Here is a 16,313-nt window from a genome sequence, read left to right on the forward strand (position 1 = left end):
GAATGACCTTAGTGCTTTGTAATAAATATGAAGAGCAAGTTAGACAATGATGAATTTGCTAGTTTTCCTTGTACTACCATAACAGTGGGCTTTGATTTTAAAAGGAAAATGAAAGTTACTGTCTTTTTTTTTTTTAAGATTTATTTATTTATCATATGTAAGTACACTGTAGCTGTGTTCAGACACTCCAGAAGAGGGAGTCAGATCTCATTACGGATGGTTGTGAGCCATCATGTGGTTGCTGGGATTTGAACTCTGGACCTTCAGAAGAGCAGTCGGGTGCTCTTACCCACTGAGCCATCTCACCAGCCCGAAAGTTACTGTCTTAAAACCAATTTGTGAACTTAGGCAATTTTATTTAAAGTTGACTGACAATCTAGAATCCAGCAGCTGTCTGGCCCATCACTATGGCAGCCACTATGGTCAAGGTCCCTTTCTCAGCCCCTTTCTTTAGCAGTTTGATTTGGAAAGTAACAATGGTAAAAAAAAAAACCTTGTTCTTTCTGCAGCCTTACTTTTCTATACAATATGAAGTCCTGGAAGCTGCTCAGCTGGCTGTAGAGACCATGAATGGCAGTCTATTAGAAGGTTCCTGTATCAGGGTAAGGTGGACAAAGCTGAAATTAGCCCCCTTCATCTAGGCAAAGTTTACAGCACCCTGTAAGTAGGGACATTCTGGAGATGCCCAGGCATGAGACAGTGTAACAAATGCCTTCAGTCAAGACTTAATATCTTTAGTTTTATAAAATTCAGTTTGGGATAGACTAGAGTCTTCACTGTATTCTTTATTAGTTGTCCTTATGCCTGGAAGATCTGTTCTGCATGGCTATATGAGTCTGCCCGTTCCTTTAGCTTTCAAGGAGGTAAGATGGTGGGATCATGAAGTTCTTTTGGTACAAGTAAGCAAAGTTTCAGTGGAGGGAGGAGGCAGGGAACTGGAGAAAGTAGATATATATGAAAATGTGTATTTATGTTTATGTGTTTATCAGTTACATCCACAATCAGTTCAGTGAAGCACTTTTTGCCTCCTTATAGATTAGGAAGCTGCAAAATAAACTTTTTGATGTACAGCCTGACTGCGGCTGAGATAACTTTGTACATCTTTCCTTGGTTAGGTGCACAGGCTTGTGACTGAACTTACCCTTGAGTGTGACACCCTTGTAAGAGAGCTAGAGCAAGATTCTGAGAACCAAGGTACTATATATGTGGCTGGAATTGGTGAAACCTTTAAAGAACACCTGTTGGAGCAGTCCAACCTCTTCCCTGACCTGGAAGCTGTGATCCTGCCTAAAGAGGTTAAAAGCAGAAAGCAAAAAAACTACTGTTTCTTGAGTAAGTCTTACTATTAAATTCATCCTTGAAGGAAATTGGAAATAACATGTTATCAGAGAAGGGATTCATCAAACAAACTCTCCTAGATTAGATCAGGGCAGAGCTTCTAATTCTGGGTCCTATCCACATACCTTAGCTGTGGATCTGCTTTCTTGGCCCTCAGTAACAAATGTTGGGATTTTTCTTGCTTTTAGAGTTTAAAACTGTCAACAGTGCCCAGGTAGCCCTTGAAATTCTCAAAGGCAAAGACTGGAAGTTGAAAGGCAGAAATGCCCTAACCCCAAGGCACCTTCAGGCATGGCTCAAGGACATACATCCTGAACCAGCAATGCCTATGGGGCTTCGAATTGTACCTCCTCTCTTGGAGAGGCACATCTTCAGGGTAAGTGAGTGTGTCCTAGGGTCAGCGGGTTAGGTAGCTGCTTGGGTTTCTGGTTCTGGACACTGGTCTTCTGTCTTTGGAGCATAGCTAGGAAAGGCTTGCTCATTGGCACTATGTCTATACTATGTCTATACTTCAGGATTTTTGTTTCTTGCCTTTGGCCCCATCTCATGTCACTCTCCAGCCAACTCTAGCCTCCCCGTGCCCCGGTCATATTCTCTAAAATCTCATATACTTTTGCCTCTTTAATATTCACTAAAATCCCATTTTTATTTTTCAAAGTGGTTCTCTAAGGATCTTGGGGGGACCAGGGTGGGAGACTGGAGAGCTGGCTAAGTCTTTGGAGAGCTAGTTCAGGGCTTTCCAGAATATGTTTCACATACAAGATAAATTTTGACTGTTGTAGACTTTATCACAGACTTTATTGTTATGTCTATCTACTTCTGTAGCTTATGACTTCCATTAAACTGTACAACCATGTCAGATCTGAGATCAGGCAAGATTAAAAGCAGAAATTGACTCATTTTAAGGGAAATGTCTGTATAAAAGAGGCATATTTAGAAGTGTAGAGAGAGAAGGCTGCTTAACACTTGGGAAACATTGTTCTAGTAGCATACTTTACAGCTGAGAGACAGAAGTTAGAGCTGGTCAGGGACTCATCCCAAGTCACAAAGACACTTAAAGGCAAAGGCCAGACAGGGAGCCTCATCAGTGTATGGCTCCCTAGCTTAGGGCCCTTTTGGAAGATCACTTAAAAGAATCAACAGCAGTGGCCCTCTGCCACAGTGATCCTAAACACTTGAGGTTTATAGAGTGGACTGCAATTTCAGACAGATTTTTTTCCAGGGCTTCCTATGACTTTAGAACCTGAGAAAGTCCTACAATTCTTCTCAAAGTGAACAGGAGACTAAATGTCAATACATGACTTTGGTCCTAGACTCTGAAGGCGAACCACCCAAAGGTAGTAGCCTGGCGTTGGAGCCGGAAGATTGAAAAGCTCTACCACAGCCTGAGCCCAGGCACCTTCTGCCTCATCCTGATGCCAGGAACCAAGAAGTAAGATTTGATGTGTTGTCCTCATGATTCTGATCCTTGGAATTTAGCTGTTCCCAAGGAAATACCTTTAGTCGAATTGTGTTCAAGCACAATGAGGATTTGCATGGGTTCTTATCACAGTTCTCATAACTAGACACTACATTCCTTTTCATATGTATGCTTGAACGTATTGGTACTTCTGATGCAGTGCATTGTCTGAGGTAAATAGGAACCTAATGTGACAACAGGATAAGGTTTCCTATCACAGGGCCCAGGCTTAGCTGTTATCAGGCCTACCCTCTTCACAGATTAGAAGTATATTCTTGACTTCCTTGTTCTTCGCCTCATTGCTATCTCTGCTTTTGAAGCACAATTTTAAACTTTCTAATTTTAAGCCTAACAAATACTGAAATAGGCTGTGTGGGTCTGGTCCTACCTATTACATATTTTTAACAAGTGGCCACGCTCACTGGGAAGATGGTGCACATCTCTAGTCATAGTAGTTGAAAGACTGACTCTGAGTTGACAGCCACTCACGGGGTACATTATGAAAACATATATGAAAACAGAATTCTCCAGTGAGGGATTTGCAGTAAATCAGTGATCCTTCAAAACATAAAATATGACAAATACTTATGAAATTAAAGTTAAAACAGAGTGCAGGTCTGAGATGAATGTGTGTGTGTGTGCATACACACATGCCACAGAGAAGAGAGACAGAGTGACACTTTTGGAGTAGTTAGAAAATTATTGAACTGTTCTTTCTTAAGGTTTTCTTTGTTGTCTTACTCATTTATCTTTGGAGATTGCATGCATGTGCTCAGATCAGCTGTCTCATGCCCATTGAGCCATCCTGCCAGCTCAAACTGGGTTGCTTTAACAGAAAAAGCTGGGTTTAGTAGTGCATACCTATAATCTCTGCAGCACCTATGAGGTTGAGACAGAGGAATAAGGAATTCAAGGCCAACCTCAGCTACATAAGGACTTTGGGCCACTGTGGGCTACATTTAGTCCCATGTCGGAAATTAAAAGTATTTCAAGATTCTGATGTTCTAGGAGATACTGTGCTACAACTAATAGTTTGAGTAATATCTCCTTAATTTGGGGGAAGTTTTCTTGTATGATCTTGTTGAAGTTCTGGTCTGTGTCATTAACTTGGGGTTCCTGTCCTTCATCTGTGCCTGTGGTTTGTAAATTTGGTCTTTTTTGGTTTAGGAAGACAGGTTCTGTCTACATAGCCCTGGCTATTAAAGGTGTGTGCCACATCTGGCTAGATTTGGTCTTCTCACGGCATCCCACCGTTCTTTAAATCCCTTTCATGTAGTTTTGTTAATTTTTCATATGCTTTACATGTGCAGTCTAATTATTTGCATATGTGTGTATGTGTGCCACACGAGTGTGAGTGCAGCAGAGCCTCTGGAGCTAGAGTTATAGAAAGGTGTAAGCTGCTTGATCCGGGTGCTGGCGACTAAGAACTGAACTGTGCCCTCTGCAAGAGCAGGACTGCTCAGAGCCACTGAGCTTCTCCCCACCCTTAATGCTTCTACTTTATCCTCAAGTCACAGTCTCTCTTCTTGATCCACGCTGCTGGCAAGGCTTTCCAGGGAGTTAAAAATTACATTATTGAGTTTTCCAGTTTCATTATTTCTACCTTTTACTGAATTTAGCTTTCAGATCTTGAACTGTCTTGTCATTTCATTCAGCCACATTCAGTATTATCTTAGATTTATTCTACTCGTCTTTAAGTTCACTGAGTTGTGTACTGTTTTCTGATGGTGTTTATGATTTTCTTTTAAATTGCACGCTAGGTAGTTTTTATTAGAAAATATTTATACAGGACTCCTGGGTTTGTAGGGGAATATAATCTCTTAGCCTTTAATATTTATGTTTTTGCAATGTGACTTGGTCATAGAGAATTTTGTGGGTTATATGTCTGATTCTAGCCCATCTCTGTTGTTTGGAAGTTTTGGTTTTGGTTTTGTTGCCCATGCTTGGTTGGCTCCAGATTGAGTATCAAGAATTGGTAGTCAATCCTTCAAATACTAAATGTTGATTTTGGATTGGATAATAGGGGTAGTAATTCCAATTCAGTGGTAAGCAGGAACTGTAAATGCGCTGCATAGCTGTTATACAAGCCGAGCCAATGTCTTAGCTAAGCAGGAGCATAGGGAGGGTCACTAACAGTGAGCCTCAGGCTTAGGAACAGGACAGGTAGGTAAGTGTTCAGGATACTCACCAAAGTTAGCCAGGACACAGTATGTTTACACCCATAAGGTTTGGTGTGGTGCAGGTGGGCAGGGATCCAGGAAACTCACTATACTGGCTGGCACATGGAGATCTGTCAAACCCTTAATAAGCAAGTATTGTGCTACATATATAGACTCTGGGTCAGAATTAAATTATTCATATCCTTATTAAGCACAAACATTGCAGTAATGCCTCTGTTTAAGTAATTTACCAAGGTCACTCAGTAACTAGTCAGGCTTTGAACCATAATGATCTGACTCCAGAAACCTGCATAAAAGACTTAGTACTTACTAACCTGCTAGTTAACCGTTTGTGTTTTACTCATTTTTTGCCTGTCTTGTATCAAAAAGCTCCATTAGTTCTCTTAACCCAGTCCCATGAATATTCATAAAAATGTGACTGTGGACTAACAGGTATCAAATGACTCCTCAGTTTTAAGCACTATTCCAATAACATGCATCATTAAAGAAGTAATAGAAAGATTTTCAAGCAGTACTAACAAAGCTTTAAGTAAACTGAAAAGACTAACACTATTTTCTAGGGACTCTAAGGACAGATTCTCATTACTGAAACCTGGTTCTTATTTGCAACTGTATGATTTAAACAAGTTATATCTGAGTCTTTCCTTGGAAGATAGAATGAATACTTGTCAAAAGCAGCCCAGTGATAAAAGTGTTTAAACCTGTCCATACTTGATTTTACAAAAGTACCAGTACATGCTGGTTACTACTATGCTGCTTTAAACCTTGGTGCCACTGATCTGTTACGTGGCAGAGCTAGGCTATGAATCAGGCTTCTTCACTGAGCCCTCTCCGCAGGCAACTTTCCAAAAGCTGCCTCTTGGTGTATGGCACATGCCTACTTAAAAACTTACTTCCTCAGCCAGGGGATAGTGGCACACACTTTAATCACATCATGCAAGAGGCAGAGGCAGGTGGATATCTATGAGTTTGAGGCCAGCCTGGTCTACAGAGTGACTGTGTAGCCAAAGCTGCACACAGAGAAAACATTGACTTGAAAAAACAAAAGGCAAAAAAACCAAAACCCAACATGTCTTTGTTTTTATTTATTGCAGCGCTTTTTGGTCGCACCCTGGCCTAGGACTGATGAAAATAAAAGAGGAAGAAGAAAGTGACACCCCAGGCGTGAGAGTGTGAGTCTCTCTGCACTTTCCAAGTGCCATTTCATATGCAGAGAATGTGACTAGGCTATAGCCCTTTCAAGATGATGGCAAGCCTCTCCCTCTTGCAGATAGCTTTGGGATACCCTCTAAAGTATATTGTCATGTTCAAAATTCTAATAAATGCCTAAAACTCAAAACATTTCCTCCTCTTAGATGTGGTGGTGGTGGTGGTAATGTTGGGGGGGGTGGATGAGTATTTTGTGTCTGAGTTTATTACACAGGTACTGATTGATTCCTGTAGCACTACCATTAAATGTCATATACTGAGGCCAAGAAAAGAAAATCCAGCCAGTTTGACAAGTTCTGTAAATAACTGGCTAAACTGTTGACTCCTTGGCATCTGTTAGAAAAGGGGGACGGGGGGTGGAGATAGGCTGAACAAACATCTGGCAAAAGCAAAGAGAGTGGAAGAGACTTAGCTTTGTAGTCAAAACCCACTTTCAATCATTTCATGTTTGGGAATTCTTCCTTCTTGGGATATAGCTGCAGCATCACTCTTCACCAGCAGGTGTCCCCATTGGACAGGGCACCACTTGGAAACTGGAAACTTCAAACTCACAGTGCTAAGTTTTAAGGTGACTCTCACAGGTAACGCTGTGTTGGAAAGATGGGACATGGCTCCACAATTCCTAATCTTGTAGATATTAACTGAACCTGAGTAAGTGAATTCATCAGACACACACACCAAGAACCTTGCTTTGTATACGCAGATCCTATAATTCTGAGGGTAGTTCAGATACTTGTATTAAAAAGGGGAGCGGGGCATAGAGTAGAAGATACCATAGGGTTATTAGAAAGGAATGAGTGTGCACACATTCCCCTTCAAATCCTAGCTGTTTTAATTATTTGCTCAATGTAAGTTGAATACTATTAATTCACAAGCAGATGCTAGTATCTCATAGAATTATTATTATTTGGCTTTTTGAGACAGGGTCTCACTTTATGTAGCTAACCTGGCTGTCCAGTATGCTGGCCTCAAACTCAAGAGATCAACCTGTCTCTGCCTTCTGAGATCAAAAGCACCTCACCGGGCTCTCAGAATTTACCATGGAGATAACTTCACTTAGTTGTTCATAGTTGTGCATGTGAAAGGGGTACTATATAGTTTTGATTCCTGATGTGTAGGGTAAACATACAAAGCTATGCATTACAATTAGAACCCAGCCTGGAATGCTATGTGCCAGGATGTTAACAGTATTTCTGACTAGTATGACAGGTAAATCATATTTTACAAAAGGCTTTGATATCTGAGGTTAAGAACTAAAAACAACAAGAAAACCCAAGAGTGGTACATGTACTCTGGAGGCAGGGACAGGTGGATCTGAGTCTGAAAGCCAGGCCACAAGGCTACAGAGTGATGCCCTGGTTTTTACTTTAAAAAAAAAGAAAAGTTCAGCATTATTATAGTTAGGAGAGAAAAAAAAATAGTTCTGAAACTTTAAAGTTGGGCACTTATGTAGTGTTTAATCCTTAAATGTAGCCTCTATAAGTTGGACCCTAAGTAGAACAAAGGTTTGATGTGAAATTGACACACTGTTTTCTGGAGTCCCTCCACTGGAGGAAACTTGGGCTAACTTGAGTTTCTTTTCCAGCTTGGGTTCAATTAGTATCTACCCCTTGAGGCTCCGGTCCAAATAGACCGTGCCTCTCCTGGACATAGACAGGCCTGGGTTAGAACTTTGGCTCTGTTGCTGTGTGTTTGGGTCATTCTGAGTTTATTTCCATAGCTGTATAAGATGAGGAAATACCTACTTTTAATAATTATGAGACTTCAAAGTTCCATTTGTGGAACATGTCAAGAACAGCAGTAAAAATGCTATTTTCCTATGAGACCCTGCTTAAAATGGGAGATCAGAACCTACTTCATGTTTGTTAGAAAAAGTCCAGCTTAAGTGCACAGTAAGTGGCAAACATTAGGGAATTTTGCAAACTGTTCCAAGAAGCCATTAATGCACTCTGAACCTAAGGCACTCCTCTATCTCCCAGGACTCAGCAAGGCTATTTCCTTGAGAATGGATGAGGGTTTCCCCCAGGCCCCAACTGCAAAACTGAAGAAATGGTCCTGGCCCACAAAAGCCTCCGAGGATTCTGCACACTGTGTTCTTCCAGCTGATGCTCCCACCTTTTGGAAACCAAAGCTGCCAACTTGGCTGCTTGCAAAACACACATTCCATTCATACATGCGTTTGTACATTGTTCCTCCCACACCCTTCTAGGCAGCCAATGCTGAGCTGCCAAGACAGCTGCCCAAGGAGCAGTCTTAAGGAAAGGGCAACTCATGAGGTTTTTACAGAACTCAATTTGGTTTTGAATTCCTGTCCCTATATTGGGATTGTTCAGAACACTAAGTTACATTTGTTTATTTCCTTGAATCTCTGAAAATGACCTCTTATAAAATAAATAGGAAAGTCAGTGTAAATTTGGAAAATAAAAAGACACACCTAACTACCCAGAATCAATGACTGCCGATATTTTACAAGGTTAAGTTTTTCTGTCATTATTCAGATCTTTTTAAATAGCTGAATAATATAGTAAGTAATATAGCTCATAATTTCTAAAACTTTGTTGACTCCTACTTTGCTGACTCTGAAGCTGCAGTTATGTCCTTACGTGGCTTCTAAGAGAAAAGCTACTGTATTAATGCATGTTAATGGTTCTTTCAATTACAGAAAGATATTTCTGTTTGCCAGCATTGCCTCAATTCTTTGCCACTGTGATGCATTAAAGAACAATTTCATATGTTCAACTACTATTTTCTGGAGTACCACTTAGATTGGCATTCAGCTTTTCAGAAGCTTCTTGGCCAGATATTCTTCAGTGGCTGGTATATATCTGTTGCCTGATCTAATGCAAAGCCAACTGCTTTTACGGATCAAACATGGTATCCCTTTGTCAGTGCTTCTAGGTTGGGTGGTGGTGGTGGCAGCTCATGCCTTTAATCCCAGCAAAGGCCAAGGCAGCCAGATCTGAGTTTGAGGCCAGCCTGGCCTACAGAGTGAGTTCCAGGATAGCCAGGGCTACACAGAAAAACCCTGTCTCAAAAAACAATAATGTGCTTCTAGCTTGCTTTTTAAAGCATGGAAATCTTATAATTTAAAGTCCTAATTCAAGTATCCACTGGCCAATTGTATTTCTAATGATTTAACCTTTATTCTTCCTGATACTACCTTGACATACAGCAGCTTCTTCTCATATATAGATACATTTATCCAATTATCTACTTTTTTCTTTTATAATTTGGGTCAAAACCCAGGCCTAGAGGGATGACTTCTAGAGCCAATTTAGCAATCTGCTTTGAGGATTCAATAGTAGAGGCCAGAATTCAAGTGATTCTTCTCTGTCCCTCTGGACTTTTTAGCATACTTCCTTGGTAGAATTCTATTCCACATGCAATTAAGCTCATCTGGTAACTGTATAAAAATTTTTTTGCCAATCATTTTAATTGAAAATAGGGTTTTATCATCTTGTAATCCATTCACCACTCTGTTAACGTTCATTTGGCTGTCTTCCTTTCCACTCTACCACTGTAGAGCCTATCTGTGCTTAATAGAAGGGACAAAGCACAGAAGAAACAAGCCCAGGAGTCAATGAGAGGATTGTGGAGTAAGGGTAAGTTTTCTAGGGAGTGTAGTCAACCTTCCCAACTGAAAGGGCTTATCTAATCCCCACTCCACTAAGAGAGGAAAGGTCAAATATCATCCCCCACAACAACTGTGCCCCACAACCACCACCACCACACAATACCCTTAACATCTTTTTGATGAACCTTAAGGAGGCTTATGGTTCAGCACTAACTATGAGATATCATGGGTGTTTCACAGACTTTTTCTTAAATCCTAATACCAATGCCCTTTATTTTGCAGATGAATTAAAAAATAAACTTAATCATTGCAAGCCTGATTAGACCTAGGGACCACCCATGTATTTAACATAGAGCTCAAAACTGTCTTTTTATTTCTCGTGGGAACCGTGATACCTAAGGTAAGAAAGATGATTTCAGTAATGGGCATCTAAGCAAGCATTCATGTGCATGGAGGAAGACTCTTATCCTACAATGGGTCGTTTTCCTAAGTTGTTAATATAGCATAGCATCACATTGGAAAAGGTTCCCAATGGGTTGATAAACTTTACCTCAGAATAAATTCACTGTTTTTTGTTTTCTGCAGAAATATCAATAATTAGGTAAACAAATTTATTGAATCCAACAGCAGATAACCTTCAAATTAAAAAAAAAAAAAGGAAAAAAATACTGTAGACATAAAAGAGAAAAATGTGTATATCAAGTTAATATCCAGGGGACTATTTGAAGAGTGCAACAGTGCAGAGAATACAAAAGTATTAACTTTTGTCAAGTTTGTACAACCTCAGGGAAGGTACGAAGGTCACAAACCAAGAGGGATCCACAAAGGTGGAGGGTCACATGAGCAGTGTCTCATCACCTCACCGGATTAAGACAGGATATATGCAAGGCCAATTCAACCAAGCCCTGTTTGCCTATTGCTTCAAATTCCCTCTTCAAAACCTAGAACCATATTCAGTGCAGCAGGGAAGAGCAGTTAACAGATTCTGAGGTCTGGGGACCAGTACCAGAGAAAAGAAAATTCCTCTGTAGCAAATATATTTGTGCTGAGAGAAAAACAGCAGCTGCTAAATGGCTTCTTTTGGCAATGCTCAGGATATGTGATGGAAGTAGTATCTATGAGAGCAGGCTGGGTTTCCAAGAGAAACAGAACATGATGCCCCAACACCCGAATCAGAACTTGGTTTTTCAGCTAACCAAACCACCTCAGCATCTGTGCCCAATGCTCAAGCATCCTTCTCTGAAATATTAAAAAAAAAAAAAAAAGGAGAGGAGGGTGAGACCAGGGGGGACTCCTGGTGAGCGTCCCCGCATGTAGTCCTGGGCCAGGTCAAACCTGGTATGGGCTGCAATTACAGCTTACCAAGGAAACTCTGGATTAAGAGTGTGGCGAGAACCTATCCTCTACGTGACCCAGAAAAAAAGATCAGGGTCACGTGACCTTAACTAATCCTAATCAACGTATTTTGATAACTTTGTCTTTTCAAGTATTTAAGCTAAGTACTGCTTTAGTCCTCCAAGTAAGGCCTCTGTCAGTTACCAAAATGTTCAGGTCATCACTAGCCATCCTAACACACATAAGAGATTAAGTGGTGAGAGGAGATAAAGACCTTTTAACAGTAGTTCTCTTTCTATCCCTTATATAACTGTATAACTAGGTCTACCTGCTGCACTGAAGACCCCACTTGAAATACAGCAGACTATACATTCCAATAAACACATCTTTTGCTTTGTTAGTTTTTGGACAAGTCTTTATCTTAGCAACTTCCCACCAATGTGCAGTCTAAGTACATAATCTATGGGATCCCATAACCTGATCTGGCCTGGAGACCACACCCTAGGAGACAGTACTGTTTCAAGCTAATTCTGTGTGCACGGTAATTCTTCACTGCCCATCTAATATGAACAGTACTGCTTTGCACATTTTCTGTTATCTTTCCCTTGGCCCAAAGTGTTGGCTGAAATTTGGATTTTCAGCCAGCTCTGAAGACTTCTTTATCAGATAGGTACATACAAACTTCTGGACCAAGGTACATACAGACTTCTGGACCCAACAGACATGTTGGCGCATCTGCCACAATGAAGAGAGAGCTGCTGAAGCAACCCCAAGAAGTACAGCAAAGTGTCAATAAGAATGATACATTCAAGTTTGGCAAGGAAGACTAAGGGAAAGAATTCAATAATAAGTTACTAAAGAATTACCATGGAAACTCAAAAAGTCACTTGCCCAAAGTATGCAATTTCCAACATATTCGGTCTGTGTAGTAATGCTTAGACATTGCAGAATTCCAAAATGGCAACCTGATATCACACCTCCCCAAATCACCTGAGCCATAAAGCTAGCTAACCTGAGGAGCAATTTGGCTCCCAGCCACTGCTCATCCACCCAATAAGCAGCAAGCCTATCTGAGGGTGAGTGAAACAGAAACTTTTTGTTTCCCAGAAGTGTTAACTGCAAACCTTACACCTCACTGAGAATCTCTTGGCAAAGCAACTACACAGAAAACCCAAAGTCCCTCCCTGAATACTGTTCCTTTCTCTGGTTTTTCAACAACAGGTGATTAAAAATATAATCGCAATTTCTAAATGGCTGGGGTTGGGGTGCAGGCATTGGGATTGGAGAAACTGAGCAGTTAAACCCCTCTACCCAGTGAGGGAAAGATCTAGTTCCTTGAGTCCATGGGGCCCCTGGCAAACTCCCTCTCTTGGCACTTCCCCCACATACACCCTTTCTTATCTGGGACAGAAAGTCTTACCTAACTCCACCTCTTCCCTCATTAGATTTCTACCTAATCCTGAATTAGGAACAACTAACTGGCTAGATGAGATCTTAACCAAATGTTAAAATGTAGCTGTGCCCTCAGAAACTACTGGGCTCCTGGATTCTAACTCAAGGATTTCATCTTATTCTGGCTAGAAAAAAAGGGGTACATCTGGCCCAACAGCCACTTGGGCCTTCCAGCACGATCTTAAGTCTGTGGCTGATATTCATCATCTCATCCCTCAAGAAAGGACAATTGTGAGGCTTACAAAAACGTTCCCTGTGTCAATACCGACTTTAAGAAATATGACTGTCATCTCCTTAAATAATCATTTTTATAAAGATAAGTGCCTAGAGCTATAAGACTCATGAAGAAATCAAAGCATGCAATTCTTACCCAGGTTGAGAAACATGTACCCAGGATTTGGGGTAGACTAATCAAGGGAGAAAATTCCAAATATTTAATAGACACTTTTTCATTGTATCAAGAGTATAAATATTTTTGTAACTTTTATTTATTAAAAGATTCCCTTTTAAATCTGTTCCGAAATGTTGGAAGCTGAACTGTACAAGCTCCTGCCACCCACTTTCCAGTACATTTTTGAGAATATTTTTTTAAGGGGAAATTATCAAGATGGTACTTTAGTGGAACAAGGTAGGACAGAGTCAGCTCTTCAGGCCCCAGTGGCAGCTTGACCAAAGCTGGCCTTGTAGAGTGAGCATGGAGTCTAGAGAACTGGTTCCTCCTTCTGCAAGCAAATTCATTCATGTTCTTTTTAGTGAAAAAAGTCTAAATTAATATACAATAGCCTCCGTTTATGATGCTCCCTGGCATCTTCTTAAACTACAGATTGAAGGCAGCTCCCTCTTTCATGGCCAGTTTTAGCAGACAAACAAAGGGATATAGATACATATATGTGTATATATATATATTTTATAAAGGTAAAATATATACATATCTTATATATGTATATATACATATCTGGGGTAAGGGAGAGAGAAGAGGGTCATGTAAACCTAAACAGTCATCACATTACCCCAAATGAGCTTGACATTAACAAAAAGATAATAAATAACTCCTAGGGGTTAAGTGACAACGTGGGCGCAGCAAAGAGGGAGAGGGCACACAATTTAATGATTCAATACACGTGGATAATTTGTTTGGCAAAGTTCAGGCCAGCCTCAGGCTTCTGCACTTGCCAGACAAGTAAGCTAATGATACTCAACAAAACTAAAGAAAAAACAGTTTGAAGCAGAGCTCCATGCCACCGCTTTCTTTCAGGTCGGCTGGCAGGCACACTTTTCTCACCACCCAGAACGGAAACTTTGGCTCCAAGGCAAATGAAAAGGGGAGAAAAAGAAGTATTTCCACTTCTGACATGAAAATACAAAAACATCAAAGAAAACTATCAAAGAAGTCTACTTCCAGCGAAACTGAGGTAGCACTGCTTTCTCTGCATTCAATGCTTAAGTGGTTTTCAGTACAATGTGTTCTAACAAAACAAAACAAAACTGCTCACTTGACTGACAGGTACAGCATGATAATGGACAAGTTAAATATGAAATGCAATAGGTCAAAGAAGGAATGAGCAAGAAGTGAGGGAGACAGGGCTTTGGATAAATTAGCTTAAAGGGATGGGGTGGGGTGTCAGACTTCAAATGCTCTTGACTGGCCTTGGCCTTGGCTCTCCAAGAGCTCCAAACTGTCTGGAAATTAATGCAATGTGGCTAACAGTTAACACTGCTATATTCATATCTGTGTAAATCTTTTAAAATAATTATTACAACCTAAATTCAACCATGTAAACAGCACTACACACAGTACAGACCTGCCCTGAAAAATAATATGCAAAACTGAGGTCTGGCACTGCATCATTTTGTAATGTTAATTCAACCTAACAACGCACTCCCAACCCGGGCCTACACCCTCCCCCACAAAAACAAATCTAATCAAGTTGTGCAAGAAATGGCAGGCTTATTCTATCTGAAGGCTTCAAAAAAAAGGTACACAACATGTAGCCAGGTTCAAATATTTTGGGGGATTTCCCACCCCAAAAAAAGAAATAACCAAAATAACCCAAAAAAAAAAAAAAATGAAGAAAGTGCCTAAAACATGATACAGCATTTTAGAGCCCTTTCAAATACAAGGCAGAGAAAGGTGTAAAGTAGAAAATATCCGGATCTTCAGTAATTTCCAGAAAGGTCCAATTCCTCATTTGGCTGCAGGGCAGCAGGCAGATCCTCAGTGCTGCTCCTGGAACAGAGCAGCTAAGTCTGCTCTTCTGGACACAAGCCCTCTTGCCCTGAGCTGAGTGTACCTCTCCCTTCCACTTCTCTTTTCCTTCTCTCCATTTCCCACTCCACAAAGGTATCAAAGAGACTCGGCCAGGCCTCATCTTCACTGTAGTTGCTGAGGTCGGGGCCAATCACCTGAGTGAAGTTAAGAAACATGTTCCAAGTGTCCCGGGAGATGCCCTTGATTCCCGAAGGGTTCTCTGTTAGGAAATTTAGCCACTGGTCCAATACTGGAGGATTGTTCTGTGTAAATACTAGTTTCCACAGGGCAATGGCTATTTCACGATGCAGTGACCGCTGCCCTTCTTCTGAGTCCAGGCCAAACTGAAATGTAAACCGGTAGAGATCCTTGAATTTGTCTTCTTGTTTGGCTTCTGTTAAGAGGCTAGGGAACCGTGCACAGATCCCATCAATGCTGTCTGCACTTATTGCTTTACAGCCATCAAAAAACTCCTTCCTGTGACAGGTAGGAAAAGGTATGATTAATAAGTAACAGTGATTCAGTATATGATGAGGCAAGACAGCACAGTTACAGCAACTAACCCTCCCAACCTGCAGCCCTCAGAAGGCGGAGACAGGACCTCGCGTTCTAGGCCAGCCTTGTCTAATACGGTCAGCTAAGGCTGTACAGTCAGACCTTGCCTCAAGAATAGTTGGTGGGCGGGTGGGTAGTTAGATGGGTGGCTAGATAGATAGGTCCCAGTTTAATTCTCCCAACCTACATGGCAACTCATAGCAGCCTATAAATCCAGTTCCAGGGGTTTAACACACTTTTATTTTGCCTCTGAGGATACCAGGCATGCACATAAGAAATATACAATGTGGGCAAGACATCCATATACATAAAATTAACTGTGTCTTCTGGGGCATGGTGAGATGGCTCAGCAGGTAAATATACTTGCCACCAAGAATGATAACCTAATTTTGATCTCAAAAGCACACATGGTAAAGAAAACCAAATCCCTCAAGTTGTCTTCTGGCCCCTTCACATTTAAAGCATGACACATATGCACGTATACATGCACATTAACATTATTACATACTACCACCAAAACTGTAGTTAAAAAAAAATTTTTTTACTGTTTTTGTTTGTTTCTGTTGTTTTATAAGATAGGACCTCACTATATAGCCCATACTAACCTTGAATTTTCTACCCCTATGTCTCAGCATCCTGGGGGTTGGGATTACAGACAGGTATCACCACACCCAGCTGCATATGTGCTTTTTAACATGTATTCAGCACTTTGCAGTTTGTAACAGAGTTTCACACTATCTCAGGGACTGTGGTGGTGAGACAACTACTCTATTGAGCAGGTCATATATATTAGCTGGGTTTTAAAGTTCCTTCTGCCAGGCCAGGTATGGTCATTCACACCTTTAATCCCAGCACTCAAGAGGCAGACAGAACCTGAAGTCTGAGGCCACCTTGCTCTACATATCCAGTTCCTGGCCACTAGGGCTATATAGTGAGACCTTGTCTTAAAAAAATAAAATAAGC

General features: G+C 40.9%; 2 protein-coding genes across 14 annotated transcripts in view; one reads left to right on the plus strand and one right to left on the minus strand.

The window, feature by feature from the left end:
- Rexo5 (RNA exonuclease 5) overlaps window positions 1-6,316 on the plus strand; it is a 52,168-nt gene extending 45,852 nt beyond the window's left edge. For 3 of the 5 annotated variants that reach the window (XM_029479294.1, XM_021168284.2, XM_029479295.1), the window contains 5 exons: window positions 510-602; window positions 1,116-1,332; window positions 1,527-1,714; window positions 2,652-2,770; window positions 6,072-6,316. In XM_029479294.1, the coding sequence (XP_029335154.1) occupies window positions 510-602; window positions 1,116-1,332; window positions 1,527-1,714; window positions 2,652-2,770; window positions 6,072-6,153 (699 nt within the window). In that variant the 3' untranslated portion in view covers window positions 6,154-6,316. The remainder of the gene's footprint in view (window positions 1-509; window positions 603-1,115; window positions 1,333-1,526; window positions 1,715-2,651; window positions 2,771-6,071) is intronic. The other 2 variants (XM_021168285.2, XM_029479296.1) reach the window with 2 other exon arrangements.
- Window positions 6,317-10,437: 4,121 nt separating this feature from the next.
- Window positions 10,438-16,313, minus strand: part of Dcun1d3 (defective in cullin neddylation 1 domain containing 3) — a 42,992-nt gene continuing 37,116 nt past the window's right edge. For all 9 annotated transcript variants that reach the window (XM_021168737.2, XM_021168738.2, XM_021168739.2 and 6 more), the window contains exon 3: window positions 10,438-15,272. In XM_021168737.2, coding sequence (XP_021024396.1) covers window positions 14,789-15,272 — 484 coding nt within the window. In that variant the 3' untranslated portion in view covers window positions 10,438-14,788. The remainder of the gene's footprint in view (window positions 15,273-16,313) is intronic.

This window comes from Mus caroli, chromosome 7 (assembly GCF_900094665.2).
Source record: "Mus caroli chromosome 7, CAROLI_EIJ_v1.1, whole genome shotgun sequence".
In the NCBI taxonomy this organism is placed as follows: Eukaryota; Metazoa; Chordata; class Mammalia; order Rodentia; family Muridae; genus Mus; species Mus caroli.